The 14,669-nt window shown below is 33.2% G+C and overlaps 3 protein-coding genes across 4 annotated transcripts; 2 read left to right on the top strand and 1 right to left on the bottom strand.

The window, feature by feature from the left end:
• Positions 1-400: 400 nt before the first annotated feature.
• LOC132938433 (uncharacterized) lies at positions 401-5,382 on the bottom strand. Its single transcript, XM_061005268.1, has 7 exons — positions 5,106-5,382; positions 4,454-4,735; positions 1,978-2,081; positions 1,581-1,731; positions 1,436-1,471; positions 708-761; positions 401-562 (listed from the first exon to the last, which is right to left on the bottom strand). Exons 1-7 carry the CDS (start codon positions 5,121-5,123, stop codon positions 401-403), a joined length of 807 nt encoding a protein of 268 aa, XP_060861251.1. The 5' UTR covers positions 5,124-5,382.
• Positions 5,383-5,550: 168 nt separating this feature from the next.
• LOC132938429 (exocyst complex component 6) lies at positions 5,551-12,183 on the top strand. Of its 2 annotated transcripts, none has more exons than XM_061005261.1 (2): positions 5,551-5,851; positions 9,412-12,183. In XM_061005261.1, the coding sequence occupies exon 2, from the start codon at positions 9,415-9,417 to the stop codon at positions 11,587-11,589; it is 2,175 nt and encodes a 724-aa protein (XP_060861244.1). In that variant the 5' UTR covers positions 5,551-5,851; positions 9,412-9,414; the 3' UTR covers positions 11,590-12,183. The 2 variants fall into 2 exon arrangements, with proteins under 2 accessions (XP_060861244.1, XP_060861243.1); XM_061005260.1 differs by lacking the exon at positions 9,412-12,183 and adding an exon at positions 6,248-9,405 and having other exon boundaries at positions 5,680-5,851.
• A 1,596-nt stretch (positions 12,184-13,779) lies between these two features.
• On the top strand, positions 13,780-14,662 carry LOC132938151 (uncharacterized). Its single transcript, XM_061004838.1, has 3 exons — positions 13,780-13,923; positions 14,214-14,408; positions 14,510-14,662. Exons 1-3 carry the CDS (start codon positions 13,780-13,782, stop codon positions 14,660-14,662), a joined length of 492 nt encoding a protein of 163 aa, XP_060860821.1.
• The last annotated feature ends 7 nt before the right edge of the window (positions 14,663-14,669 follow it).

Here is a 14,669-nt window from a genome sequence, read left to right as displayed (position 1 = left end):
AGATAAAATGGATCTGAACTAATTTTTCTATTAGATAATTGATACTTTGTACGATTGTACCTACTTTACAACAAATAGACATCTAGACAAAATTACTATTTACTGAAGAGTACCTATTAATTACTTGAGTACCTACTGGATTTAGTGAGAAATTGTATAACAAGACTAACTTTATCTGAAATCTGAATATGATATTTAATAAGAATAATCAATTCATGATAATGAGTATTATATTTATATGTAGTGGTAGTCAATATAAGGGGTGGTAGGTCATTCAAAAAATGAATTGTCTGATAAAATATTTCACTTCGCCAGCAGCTAGGCCATTGGTACTATTATGTATGCAATGTTTAAATATTATATAATATAATGTATCAAGCAATATTGCATTCAGATTTTACTATTTTTTATTCATAGATTTATTACAAGTACTTAAACATCCCGGCAATGGTATGTGTAGTATTTTTTCCAATTTACTGACAATATAGCTTTCGTTTTGAATAGGTTTCAACTCGTTTCGTATTTTTTCCAACTCTTTGAACAAACATTCGAACCGTTGGTCCTAAGTACATATAACGTTAAAATGTATTATAAAATGTAACACACTAATACGAGCATATTATTATAATTTTGATACTCGGACTCGAGTCTCGATAACAATATGCATAACCAATATTCAATATCCAAAAGTTTGAATAAACATTTACCAAATCATTTTTGCCAGGAAACTCAACCTTCCCATTGTTTACAGTATATGGCCACTATATTATATACAAAAGAATAATAATTTATGATTAGTTATAATATTATATTTATAAATTATATTAAAAATATAGGTACAAGGTAAGTACCTACTAAAGTATATTATAATATAAACATATTATAGTACCTACCTAATCGTGCACCCGTTTGGTCGTATACTCGTATAGGAACATAATTTGTTTAATTATTAGTTATGATAGGTACGATACCTATATGGACATTTAACAGTAAATTTAAACATCACATATTTTTATCAAAGTGAATTGTGTTATCGACATGAGATACAAAATTATAAATCCAATTATGTTCCTACACAGTAGTACACTACCTAGTACCTATATACTACTCACCTAAACTTTATATGACTGCATTAATGCATTATTATAGTACATACTATGACTTAATAATTTGTTATAATTGAATTATAATTTCTAAATATTTTATACTAATAATAAGACACAAAGAGCAATGGACGTTAAAAAAATTCTACTTGTCTTTCTACTGATTTTAGTACACATTAAATATTTAGTATTTATTAATAAATTAGGTAATACAATTAATATGAAACATTTTCTATAAGTTATATTTGTTATAAATTATAATAGCTAAATAAATAAAATACTAAATAAATCATAAATGCAATCCTTAGAATATATAATATTATATAACTTACTGCAATATATTGTTCCATTAATAAATTTTTTCGAATCTGCAATAGGTAATACATTTAGGTATATAAAATATAAATTCAATTGTGTGCGATAAAATATTATGATAAAATGAGATATACAATATTTGTATTTTAAGTCAAAACATACAGTTTTTTTAAGTTCGGATTGCAGTTGATAATTCATTTTCAACAAGCACTCTAATCGGTTTCTATAAATCTCCACTTGTTGTTTTATGTTTTCAGTTTCATTTTTTTTTATTTTCTCTGAGATAGATTCTCTACTACTCGGATTGTTGGTTCTAAAAATGACGGTTTGTATATGATATATTAGACTAACTTAAAATATATTATTATATAAATATAAAGTAAAAACTAAATATATGAAAATCAATTGGTTTGAGAATAAATATTTCAAATTGGTAAAATTAGTTACGGATAAAAAACAACAATGAAAAATATTTTAAATAATTATATTCATCAATTTAACTAAAATGTACTCCGAGTATAATTGTGTTTTATTGATTAATATTTAATTTTATACGTACAGACAACTAAGAGAATATTGAGGTTTCATACCGCATCTGCAACAGCTGTTGTTTCCATCGAGAAATCCATCGGTAGAGCAATCGTACAACAGCGACGTGCATGCCTAAGTACAGTGAGGCAGTATGTAGGTAACAGTCTTGTTAAGAATACTTTTCAAATGTATTCAGAATACGTATTTAAATACTTGGTGTAATTTCTATTTAAAATACGTATTCAAATACTTTTTTTTAAGTTCAATAAATGAACAATTAACAATCAATAATTAAATCAATTCAATAACAAACCGACTAACCAATACTACACACGCCATGAAGTACTATTATTGAATAGTTTCTTTAATCAAGCCAACCAAACCCTCTTAAGTATCCCTCCATATATTGTGCTTATTGTAAAAATATTTTATACAGATTGTACAAATTAAAATAAATATGATAAAAAAAAAGTTCAATAAAATTAATACCAAAACTTGTATTTAAATTATAAACTACTATCACAGTACCACCCATTAAATAAGAAGAAAGATATTTAATGGATCAAGATAAATGCCAATCCAACCAGTGGTGGTCAGTGTCTTGTACTTAACAAGACTGGTAGGTAATAGGTATACATGTTTTAAAAATATGAACATCCCTTGTCCTAATATTATTTATTATACATTTAAAGACTCTAGACACCTAATAACAGCAGATCGTTATCAACTTACGATTATTAGTAATCTATAATACTCTACAATTTTGATCGAAAATTGGTTACAACTTTTAATATTTTTTTTAAACAAAATAAGACATTAATATTTTATAAATAATCTACATGTATTAAATTTTCCCAAAAATGTTTTGTTATTTTCCCATTAAATTGTGTAGCATCCCGTGCCCTTTTTTACCAGTCCACGCCTGTATAGGTGCATTATATATAAATACAAGCCACAAGGTGCCTTATACTTTAGACTCTAGAGTCTAGACTATATGGTGTCTACGGTGTAGACTCTACGCAGTAGTATAGTCTCAAGAGCTCACTTCTTAACGTATTTAATAATCAATCATTCATCAATAACCTATTTTTTTAAAACTAATATTTTTAAATTATGATTTTGAGTTATAACATAATATAATAAAATTATTATGATTAATAGTATTCATTAGTTTTACATAAAAGTTATAACTCCGAATAATAACATTAACATTCTCGTTTTCGCTTTCCGAATACGAATAGGTATATCCAATTAATTTATAATATTGTTTATATGTTAACTAATTATTACGTAAAAATAAAATTGTTAAATAAAATTGGTAGAGGCTGTCAGGCTGATAAAGGATTATTTATATACTGTTAGAATTATATGACGAAGATTGGTCATTTTTCAACGTAGGTATCTTCATATTTTCTAAAAAAATCTATATAGGACACACACCATATCATACATAATATTATAATATGTATATTGTATAAGTATAAAGTATAACAGCTGCGCATTGCGGAAAAAATAATATCTGTCGTGCCGTTTCTCGGCGCCAAATCTTCGCGTCTTAAATTATTACTTATTATAGATGCCGGTGATTTTTATACTTATAAGTTATAAAGATTAAAGAGTAAAGACCATATTTTATGTACTTTCAAATATTTTGATTTTTATCTGATCTAATTAGTCCTGTGGTCCTGTTCCAACTATATTTTTTCTATACTGTACCTAAATTGTTAAATAGATGATATTAATTTGAAAACTATGCATCTAACTCCGACTTTGAATGAGCAGTTTTTGAGCTATTAAACTTTATGTACTATAAAGGATAATAATAGTCCATACTATAGGTTTGGATTTTTAACCTTAGAAGATATAATTATGGGGCCATGATTATTTAAACATTTAGAACATTATGATAATTAATATTAACTAATAGACAATAGTAACATTTAACCTAACATTTTATAATTTGTAAAAATCTTCAATATTACTGAGTATAATTAATAGTTAAAACTATAGACTAAATATTAATATTACCTACATCTATTTTATTGTATTTTATGTTTGGTTAAACCATTATTAAGGAATATTATCCTGAGTAGATGTATAAAGTTAAATAACTCAGATAAATTACTCGTTTGAATTTAGATGCATAAACATTTTCAAAAAAATAATTTGCCTAACATAAAAATAATAAGGTCACCTTTATACCTAAATCTCCGTATTTATTATAATTTGTGGTAAAAAAAAAAATATTTAAAAAAAAATGAATGTGCATATTTATTGCATTATTGAATGATAAAAATGGGGTGAGCAATGAATATGCTTGGTGAATCACTCGCTATAGTCACTATTTACAAGGGTGCGCGCAAGGGTGTTATATCACGTCGTTCTACATCGTATATTCGTATAAACGATACTAAATCATACGTTTTTTTATAGGGAAAAAATGTGTTATGCAACTATTTATATTAACATCATAATGTTTAGATTTAAATATAAATATTTTATACGATTGAGTCTCGGTCGGTAGTCGAGTGCACGAGATCGTCGTCATAGCACACTGAATCAAAATATGCCATCCTAGACGATTCCCCCTGGACGATGGTGCACTGCTGTGGACGACCATCACAGTCGGTTTTTGTACTTTGTGTCATTCGCCCCGTCGTGTGTGGCAATTCATCGTCCCAGTTGTCGAACGACGCTTCCAATCGATCCAGTATGAGCGTGGATATTAGATCCTGCCATTTCACACCGTCTACGCTGTTCGACCATATGCCTTCGTCTCGATTTTTCTGCGCAAAAGTAAAAACCAAAAAATTTGATAATATATATACACAGGTCATATATCAGGAATATCTGGCAGTTGTATGTATTTAAAAAAAAAACATTTGAATATACGTCATAGTGTTGAACTCTGAATATGTCATATCATACCTATTATAATAATAATAATTATAATAATAATAATTTTTTATGTATTTTTATACATCATAACTCCTCGACTACACAATGATAATGAATTTGCTGATTAATATTAATTTAGTTGCAACTTTGCAAGCTGAAACGGATAATGATAATAAACATAATTATTTTACAAACACCGATCAAACGAATTGCACACGAAACGGAATTACAATGGTATTAATTTCAAAAGGATCTTACCGGATTTGCATCGGCCATAATATTAATGATATTATATAGATCTCTACGCGTCGTTTCGTCGTAGAATTATGTTATGTAATATAATTTAGATATTTATTCCGTCTCGTATACTTAGCTATTATTATTTGTTTCAGTGTACGTATATAATTGTATTCAAAGGTTCAAAATAAAAGAAAAATTCAAAAATATTGTTTGATAGTCGCGTTGCAACGTAATAATAGTTGTTATGTTAATACTTTATAGTTTATTCTATCTATGAAAAATAAAATACGCGATTTCGTTGTCACAATAATATATTATTTATATATTTTTGTTCGAATAGCCCGCCACCGAAGGTTGGTCACACTGCATGGTGACGTAGTCCACGGCGTCCGCCACGGACGGCTCACTGTGTTTACATTCGATTTTTTTTTTTCATCTAATATTTTAATGTTTAATCTGCATTCTGCACATCTGCAGCAGCCGCCTGCCAGCGGATCGCGAGACGTGAAGCTCTACCCTTTGCTGTCCTTCCACTTAGATATTAATATTTATTATTTAATATTAAATTCCGGTCGTCGACTCGTACACCGTAGTCTGCCGCCGAACGACAGAACTTTGTCATATCATAATTTAGAACGATTATTAGGTACAGTTTTCCTGTGTCGTTGAACACTTTTTTACCGGAAATCTGTGAAGTTTGCCCGCCGAACCGTACACCATCCATTGAGATTGATGTCTCGTTCGTTCTACGTATCTTTATAAATGTAAGTAACAATGTTCAATAATAACAAAAATATTATATTATAGTGTACCAAACGTGTAGCTTGTAGGTAGTATTTCTGGTCTTATTTTTTTTTTATAGTTAGCAAGAATTATTTTTTATTTTGATTATTCCACCGACTAAGATTTATATACCTTGGTCCATGGTTTATTCCTATGTTAGCTGGCTTGATTTTCTTTTGTAGTTGTATTGTGTTGGAATTTAAACTTTTGGGGAGTCCAATGACCAATTAGTCAAGCAATTAGGGTTGACTATGTTATGTACCAAAATGAGAGTCCTCTTTACAGTTAGGGCATACATATCCATTTTCAATTAAAATAGGAATAGGGTTTTTGTAAGTTACAAAAAGAAACCAGTTATGTTTTTGTTTTTGTGCTAGCTTGTTGTGTAGAAAACATGCAGAACCAAGAGCATTTGCTACAAGAGATTGAGGGCATCGATGATTACTGGGGCCCGACTTTCCGAGCCATATACGACCAAGATGACGACAGCCGCAAATTCATTGACACTTTGGACAACCGAATCAAGCAGTACGACAAAGAAATCGAACGTATGTGCAATTTCTATTATCAAGGTTTCATAGATTCCATCAGAGAATTGCAGCAAGTGGAAAACCAAGCATCTAAATTAAAAAAACAAGTTATTCAACTGAATTCAAATGTACAAACTATTGTTTCTGAGGTCACCAATGCTGGGGAAGAATTGGTTAAAGCCAGACAGGTGGAAAATAATATTCAATTGGCTATTAATAGCTTATCTTTATGTTTGCCTGCACTCTCTTCGTACAGTAAATTACAAAAGCAAATGGCTGATAAACGCTATTATCCTGCGCTGAAAACATTAGAACAACTTGAACAATTATATTTGCCTCAAGTATCTCATTATAAATTTTTTAGACAAATGATAGATAAAATTCCTAAACTTCGAGAAAATATTAAAGAATCATCCATGTCAGATTTAAATTGTTTTTTAGAAACCATAAGAAAATTTTCATCAAAAGTTGGTGAAGCTGCAATGAAGCATAGTGTTGAACAACAAAACTTTGATTTTGGCCTAACGAAATTAAAGAAGAAAAAAGATTCACCAGAAGATAACTCTGACGATGAAGATTCATTGAGTGCACAAGATCTTATTGATTTTTCACCTGTATACCGTTGTCTTCATATTTGTACTGTATTATCTTCACGAGACACTTTTGATGCTTATTATAGGCAACAAAGAAGAGAACAAGCACTTTTAACTCTACATCCTCCTAACAACATGCACGAATCTATTGCAAGCTATTGCTATTATTTGCAGTGCATTGTAGGATTTTTTGTTGTAGAAGATCATGTATTAAACACCGGTAATGGATTGTTGACAAGACCTTATTTGGAAGACTTGTGGAAAATGGCTTCTGATAAGGTAGTTAGCATAATGAGAACAAATACTGCGTACTGTACGGATGCAAATTTACTCTTAAGAATTAAAGATTTAATTATGGTATTTTGCATAACTCTTAGAAGTTATGGATATCCTGTTAAAAACTATATGGAATTATTGCATGAAATACAAGAACATTACAACGAAATACTTATGCAAAAATGGGTTCAAGTGTTTAGGGATATTTTATATAGAGAAACTTTTTGTCATCTCGAGGTTGACAATCAAGATCAATATGATAATGTTGTACGAACTTTTCCATATCAAGATGATCAATTAGAATCCTCAACTTTTCCTAGGAAATTTCCATTTTCTTCAATGGTGCCTAGTGTTTATGATCAAGTAAAACAGTTTATATTTGCTTGTCTAAAGTTTTCCAATGACCTAAATTTTAGTGAAGGCGAAGTAGATGAAATGGTTCAAAAATCTACCAAATTGCTACTATCTCGAACTTTTAGTGGATGCTTATCATCTGCATTTCATCAACCACGACTTGGTCTTTTACAAGTAATACAGATTATTGTCGACACTGGATATTTGGAAAAATCATCAAAATCAATTCAACAATTTGTATCAGAAGCTACTGGATCTACTGGTGGTACTGTTGGTGATGATGCAGGCATAACATTGGGTGTGGCCAGAAATGATGCTGAACATCATATGTATGATAAAATGAAATTAAAATTGAATGAATTTTTAGATTTAGAAGACTATGATTGGATGTTAGTCGAACCAACTGGTCAAGCTTCCTCATTTGTTACTGACTTAATAAACTTTCTACGAGTTGTCTTTAATGCATTAAGAAATCTTACTGAAGAAGTGTCTGTGCATGTGTGTCAAGTAGCATTTGAACACATATCAAAATCTATATTAAATTTATTACTCAGTGATGATATTAAACAATTATCTATGGGTGCCTTAAATCAATTGAATCTAGATGTTATACAATGCGAACTATTTGCTGCGTCAGAGCCTGTTGGGAAAACTGATGAACCAGATTTTTCTCAACATTTTGCACCATTGAGACAACTTTTGGACTTACTCCTGAGCTGGGATTGGTCAACCTACTTTCATGATTATGGTCAAGAAACGTCAAAATATTCTCATGTTAAACCAACTACAGCAATTATTGTTTTAGAAAAATTAAAAGAAGCTGATAAAAAAAGTGTATTTTCAGTATTGAAGAAAAGTGAAAGGGATAAAAAGAAATTATTAGAAACTGTTTTAAAACAGTTAAAGCAATTAGCAATTACTGTTCAGCAATAATGATTTATGTATTTTAATACTTTTTTATAAATTATAGCTATTTAACCAAATACTTATTAAACCCACCACCTAACAAGGGTTTCTATATAATAGGTGCCTATATTTTAATCTACTAAATTATGAAAGACATTTATAATGTAAACCTACTTAGTTAATATTCCCTAATAATTAATATGCCAATAAACATATTATCATATATTATATTTAAGCTCCCCACATATTTTTATTTGTTTGTATTCATATTTATTTAGTTATAAATTATTTAGGTAGTTATTTTTACATTGTTAACCAACATTTAGAAAGTTTATTTTTATTTTGTTTATGAAAATCTAAAGCCAGTTAGTTTTTTATTATATAATTATTATAATGTAATTTTTTGAAGTATGTAGTCATTTTGAACTGAAATAATAGACATTTATTGTTATTATTTTTACAAAATTGGTTGAATATTTGTAATTCTTATTGAAAATCCCGGATTTTTTCACCATTGTATTTGTTCATGAACAAATTTATTTCTGTAAATAATAGATAAAAGTATTAAACACAACTAATAAAAACTAATAAACCATTTTAATGTTTTATTTAATTTATGTAATAATATTCAAATACGTATAGGTACCTACTTAAAATATTATAAAATAATCAAATATGTACCACATTTTATCATTTTCTTTAATTTACTTATGGAATTACCTACATATAAACTATAAATCTAAGCAGATGATTAAAAAAATTAAGTTTATCATTTTGCAGTCTTAAAAAAAAAATTAATTAGGTAATAAAATGGAAAGTATAATTGTACATTGCTACAACTTAAAATAGTTAAGTTTTTTCCACATTATAATTTTGTTAAAGGTTATGATGTCAAGTAACGAAGACTATATTACACTGGATGAAATAAACAATGCACTGGAGTTGCTGGACAGAGATGAAATTGCTTCTAGGAAACGTCTGGCAACGTTTACCAATCAATGGCCTACTGTTATTAAGGAGGTTGACTCTGTTACTAAAAAATTTAGTACTTTAACATCAATTAAAGAAAACTTATCTCAAATTCAAACTAGAATTCACGATTCTTCTAAACTCGCCGAGGACATATCGTCCAAAGTCCGGCAGTTGGACAAAATACGTGGACGTGTATCAGAATGCCAAAAACGAGTTCAAGACTTATTAGACCTACAGCTGTGTAGCGAAGGTGTTCAGATTGCTATGAAAAACGATGAATTAGAACAAGCCGCTGGACATATACATCGCTATCTGTCTATCGACCAAACAAAACTACAACGCACAGCTGACGATATGGCTCAAGATTGTTCAATGATCACAAGTGCTCTTAAACACTTGCAGGAAGCTTCAGAGCTCCTTCAGGACACAGTGTCTAAAAGGTTCGAGCACGCGTCTTTGGTCCAAGACTCGAAGTCTATAGAAAGGTATTTTAAAATATTCCCATTACTCGGAATGCACGAAGTGGGTTTGGAAAAGTTTGTCGATTACTTGGGACGGTTATTAAAAGTGTCGGCGGACAAAAATTTAAAAAATGTCATGGAAACGCCATTATCGAGCAACCGTTCCAGTGTAATTTTTGCTGACGGGTTGACGTTTATTTTCGAGGAAGTAGCCAAGACGATCGAGGTTCAACAGCCATTGATCGAGACACATTACGGTCCCGAGTATGTGTTGAAGTTCTTATCCCATTTGCAAATTCACTGCGACACGTTCGGTGACATCCTGTTGCGGACGTTCCTCAAGACGCGCAAGATCATAGAACTCCTGAAGACCGTGTGGGAAGAACCAGACGCGAACGCCGCGGCGAGGCCTGACTCCAAGGACATTGATCTGCTGGTAGAGGAGATCGTGATGATCCTGGCGCGGTACGATCTGTACGCACAGTTCGTGTGCAAGCGGACAGTGAACGCAGACGGCGTTGAACCGAAAACACGGACGGCCAAAACGGTTCTGGACAACAGCCGGTTGTGCTGTTGCATACAGGAAATGATGGGCAAGTACCTGGAGCTGGAGAGATACTACATGGAGGAGAGCATCAGGAAGGCGGTGTTGATGGACACGATCGAGGGGGACGGGGACGCCGCGCTCACGTCGAGCATGGTGGACGACGTGTTCTTCATCGTGCGCAAGTGCGTGATGCGCTCGCTGCGGTCCGGCAGCCTGGACGTGCTGTGCGCGGTCATCAACAACGCAGTCAACGCCCTGGAAGCGGACATGTGCGCCGTGTTTACGCAAGTACTGGGCGCCGGTTACCCGGGGTCCGGTTACTTCAACCGGTTCACGCCCGACCTGGACAAGGTGCGGCGGACGTTCCTAGCGGCATTGAACAGCACCGAGGTGGCGGTCGAGTACTCCAAGTCGCTGTCGCAAGCGTTCCGGGACGAGGTGCCGGCCAGGCTGCGCGGCTGTCATGCGGAGAAGCTTGACAGCTGCTTGCACGACTTCAGCCGGGTGAACGCGTCGCTGGTGGCCGGCAACCGATCCGGGTTCAGGCAGCTGCAGAGTTCGCTAGTCGAGCCCAAGGCTCTGGCGTGGACGGAACCCTTTTACGAGCAGCATTTCACGCTTGACGAAACGGAATTCGCGCAGACGGTGGCCGACAACCCGTTCGTGGTGGCACTGGTACGGAACATCGACGGTACGCTGGCCGAGTTCCGCGCCCGGCTGACGCCCAACAACTACGACATGCTGGTGGTGGCCGTCGCCGCGGAGACGGCCGCGCAACTGGAGCGGGCCGTGATGAAGACTGAATTCAACCGGCTGGGTGGCATGGCACTGGACAAGGTGGTCCGGACGCTCATCAACTACTTTAGCGGGGCCAGTGCGTGGCCTGTCCGCGAGAAGTTCGCCCGACTGGTGCAGGTCACCACAGTGCTCAACCTGGAACGGGCGTCCGATCTCAATGAGTTTTCCAACCCGGACAGTGGCATGCGGTTCTCGTGGAAGCTGACGCCCGACTGCATACGGCAGATACTCAGACTCCGGGTCGACTTCCGAGAAGAAGATATACGCAAAGTCCAACTGTAAGACCGCGCAGCCCGCCTGACCGATGTGACTCGCGAGCGAATCCATCTGTACTGTACGATTTCCACTGTAACTACATAATAATGTAGTTTTGGCCGACCCGTGTTTTTGTTTATGCCAGTGAGTTATTAAAATAAAAAAATCATATACTTACGTTATAATATCCGACCACCCAAATATATTATATTCTGCAGTTATGTTAGTTAGATATACTCTATTATTATTAAATGGTCTGTCGGCCCTGTAACGCCGATTGGGATTTTTTTTTTATCTATAATTATTATTAATTTGTATAGTTGGTTAATACCCAGGTATATAAAAATAATAACTTACCTAGTATTATTATTATTGTATAAAATACTTAAATAACCATGTTTTATTTCAAGCGTACTTTTACTGGTATTGGACTTGAAATAAGCACTATTAATACCTACTTATTTTATGTTGCGTGTATTTCAAATTTACATTATACTTATATAATTATTAAAGATATTATTTTATTTTTTGTTATCACATGCTTTGTTATGTTTAAATATTTATTATTATGTGATTTATTTTTATTGATTTAAAAATAAATAGTAAATACTTGTAATATTATACGATTGTAATTTTTTTGTCGATACAATCAATACTTTCCATTTCTTGTTTCTTTAAATAAATATACGTTATAAGTGCTAAACTCAATTAACAACTTAGTTGGGTAATGGAACTAAAGAGGTTTCTCAAAGGAAATTATTTATTAGTATAATTATTGGTTATGAAAATACTTCTAAAAAAAAAATCAATTTTGTCACAATTAGTATTTTCACGATAGAGTAAAAGATATATTACGTTGGTGGCTTCATGGTAAATATTATTTTGTACACAACTGACAAGTGTATAGAGGTTACCTATAGGTACAAGGGATAAAAGGTTTTTATGCAATCGAAAAATAACTGTAGTAATATAATTCCAAGGTAGTATTTTAATTTTTAAAAAATAAATATCTTTTATTAATTAAAATATTTTAACTTTAGGTTTTGATTAACATACCATTTGAAACAATTATTGAGTGTTGTATAGTAGATTGAATAACTTTAATGTATCAATGAATTAATTCGATCAAACTAATCGGCCGAAAAAACTCGGTGGTTTGAATAAAAAAAAAAAAAAATACTTTTGTTATCGTGGTTTTTTTTTTATATATATATAGACGACATCTCTCTGTGTCAGTCGCGTGGGTTTTATCTATTCGCATTCTCCCCAGAGAAATTTATAATTCAAAAGGTTCGGTCGTTGAACTAACAACCCCTTTCGTTATTACTTTATACGAAATGCTTTTGAGTGATGTACAGTTTTCCATTAGTCAGTTTATGCGTGCATCGTCATGTGCAACCCTTTCTGAGTAAATGACACTATCGCCGTGTTTGTGTTCAGCTCATTTGACCGACAGTGGCAAAGGCTACAGCCGTCGTGTTTACTTACCTATTAACCTACCCATAAAATATATTATACGTATTACACCGCACGCTTGGTCGTCTCTGGAGACAATGTATACAGTTTTTGCCACGGAACAGATCGTTGTACGAGTACTAAGACATTTTATACGCCTTTGAGCGTTCTCCTTTTCGCTGTAAGCATCATTATATTGTATAAATAATATTATATTTATATTTTGTGTGCATGGTACGAACATAATATAACGATTAATAAGACAACGAGTCGCACATCCGTCTCACTATTATAATATATACTTAGCTGTTATTATAATATATGTATTTGAGTTTTTTATTTTTATTATTACCTATTTGTATTGTTTTCGATTTTTATTTAGCTTTTTTTTCTCGCATGACGTGTTTTTTTTTTTGGAAGAATGTTTCATTTTGATTTGTATCGTCTTATCGAAACTTTGAAACCAAAGTATATTATTATGTTGTAATAATATAATATATATGATGAGAATATTATACTGGACGATGGACGGTGTGATGTATGACAGGTGGTATACCAGGTGTCTGCAGAACAGTGATGCAGCGGGGCCCAGCCCAATTGAGTTCCGTGTCAGACCTGTACGTTAGCGACGAAATATCGGTGCTGCTCGAAGAGATCCACGACTTGGAACCGAAGGGCAACATCGCTCCCATCGACGACGAACAAGAATTCGAGATCAACGGCAGCCAGACCGGAGGATCGTGGCTGGAAGTCACCAACAGCATGGCAGGGACGCCGGGATCATGGGATTCCCACGCTAACTACAAACATCAGGAGGCATCTAGGGCCAGGTACAACGGGGTGGTGTTGCACTACGACAAAAGGCCAATGAAGACACCGTCGGGCGTCATAAGAGTTATACTGTTGGTGAGTTTTGCCTTGTACTGCCTCGGTAACATATGGATAATCGGTCAAAAAGTCGCACTCGTTTTTGGGGTAGACAATTCATTAGTTTAAAATTATAAAAATTTGCATTTATTTAATTTTCTTATACATTATTATACTTGATTATTATTCATTTATTCTTTTCCTTCAATTTACAATTAATATTATTAATATTGTTCCTTATAAAAATAGGTATGAGTCTGGGCTTTTCGTCCGGTAATCGCAATGGCAACACATACTGACTAATCTAATTGTTAAATGGCTTTTTCCAGGTCACCTGTGTCTTGTGCTTGTTATGCCTGTGCTTTGCTGGCACTTCCAGGTTGGCATTGTTCATGTTGCCAATGCTTAATCGGATACGATTCATACTGTTCGTCACATTGTTCAATTTTCTAGTAACTGGAGCTATTCTTTTTTTGGATGTCACGCACACTGTATACCTATTTCCGTTCAACTGGGGAAAATTGGTAAGCATTTTAGCTTAGTGAAAAAGCATATGCCAATTATTACAATTAACAATATTGTGTTTATGACTTCAACTGAACGATTGTTTAATTTATTCCACTAGAATGTACTGTTCTACGTCATGATGACCATACTGTGTCTCACAAGCTCCTCGCTAGTCCTTCATCAAGTATATTCATTTCATGAGTTTTATACGTGGGTACCGCGTGCTACGCGCCATCAATTGCTCGTTGCTGCAGTAAGTATTTACAACTAAACTATTT

Source organism: Metopolophium dirhodum, chromosome 2 (assembly GCF_019925205.1).
Source record: "Metopolophium dirhodum isolate CAU chromosome 2, ASM1992520v1, whole genome shotgun sequence".
Taxonomy (NCBI): domain Eukaryota; kingdom Metazoa; phylum Arthropoda; class Insecta; order Hemiptera; family Aphididae; genus Metopolophium; species Metopolophium dirhodum.
Note: the sequence above shows the minus strand (reverse complement) of the source record. Positions and strands in the feature narration are given on the sequence as shown.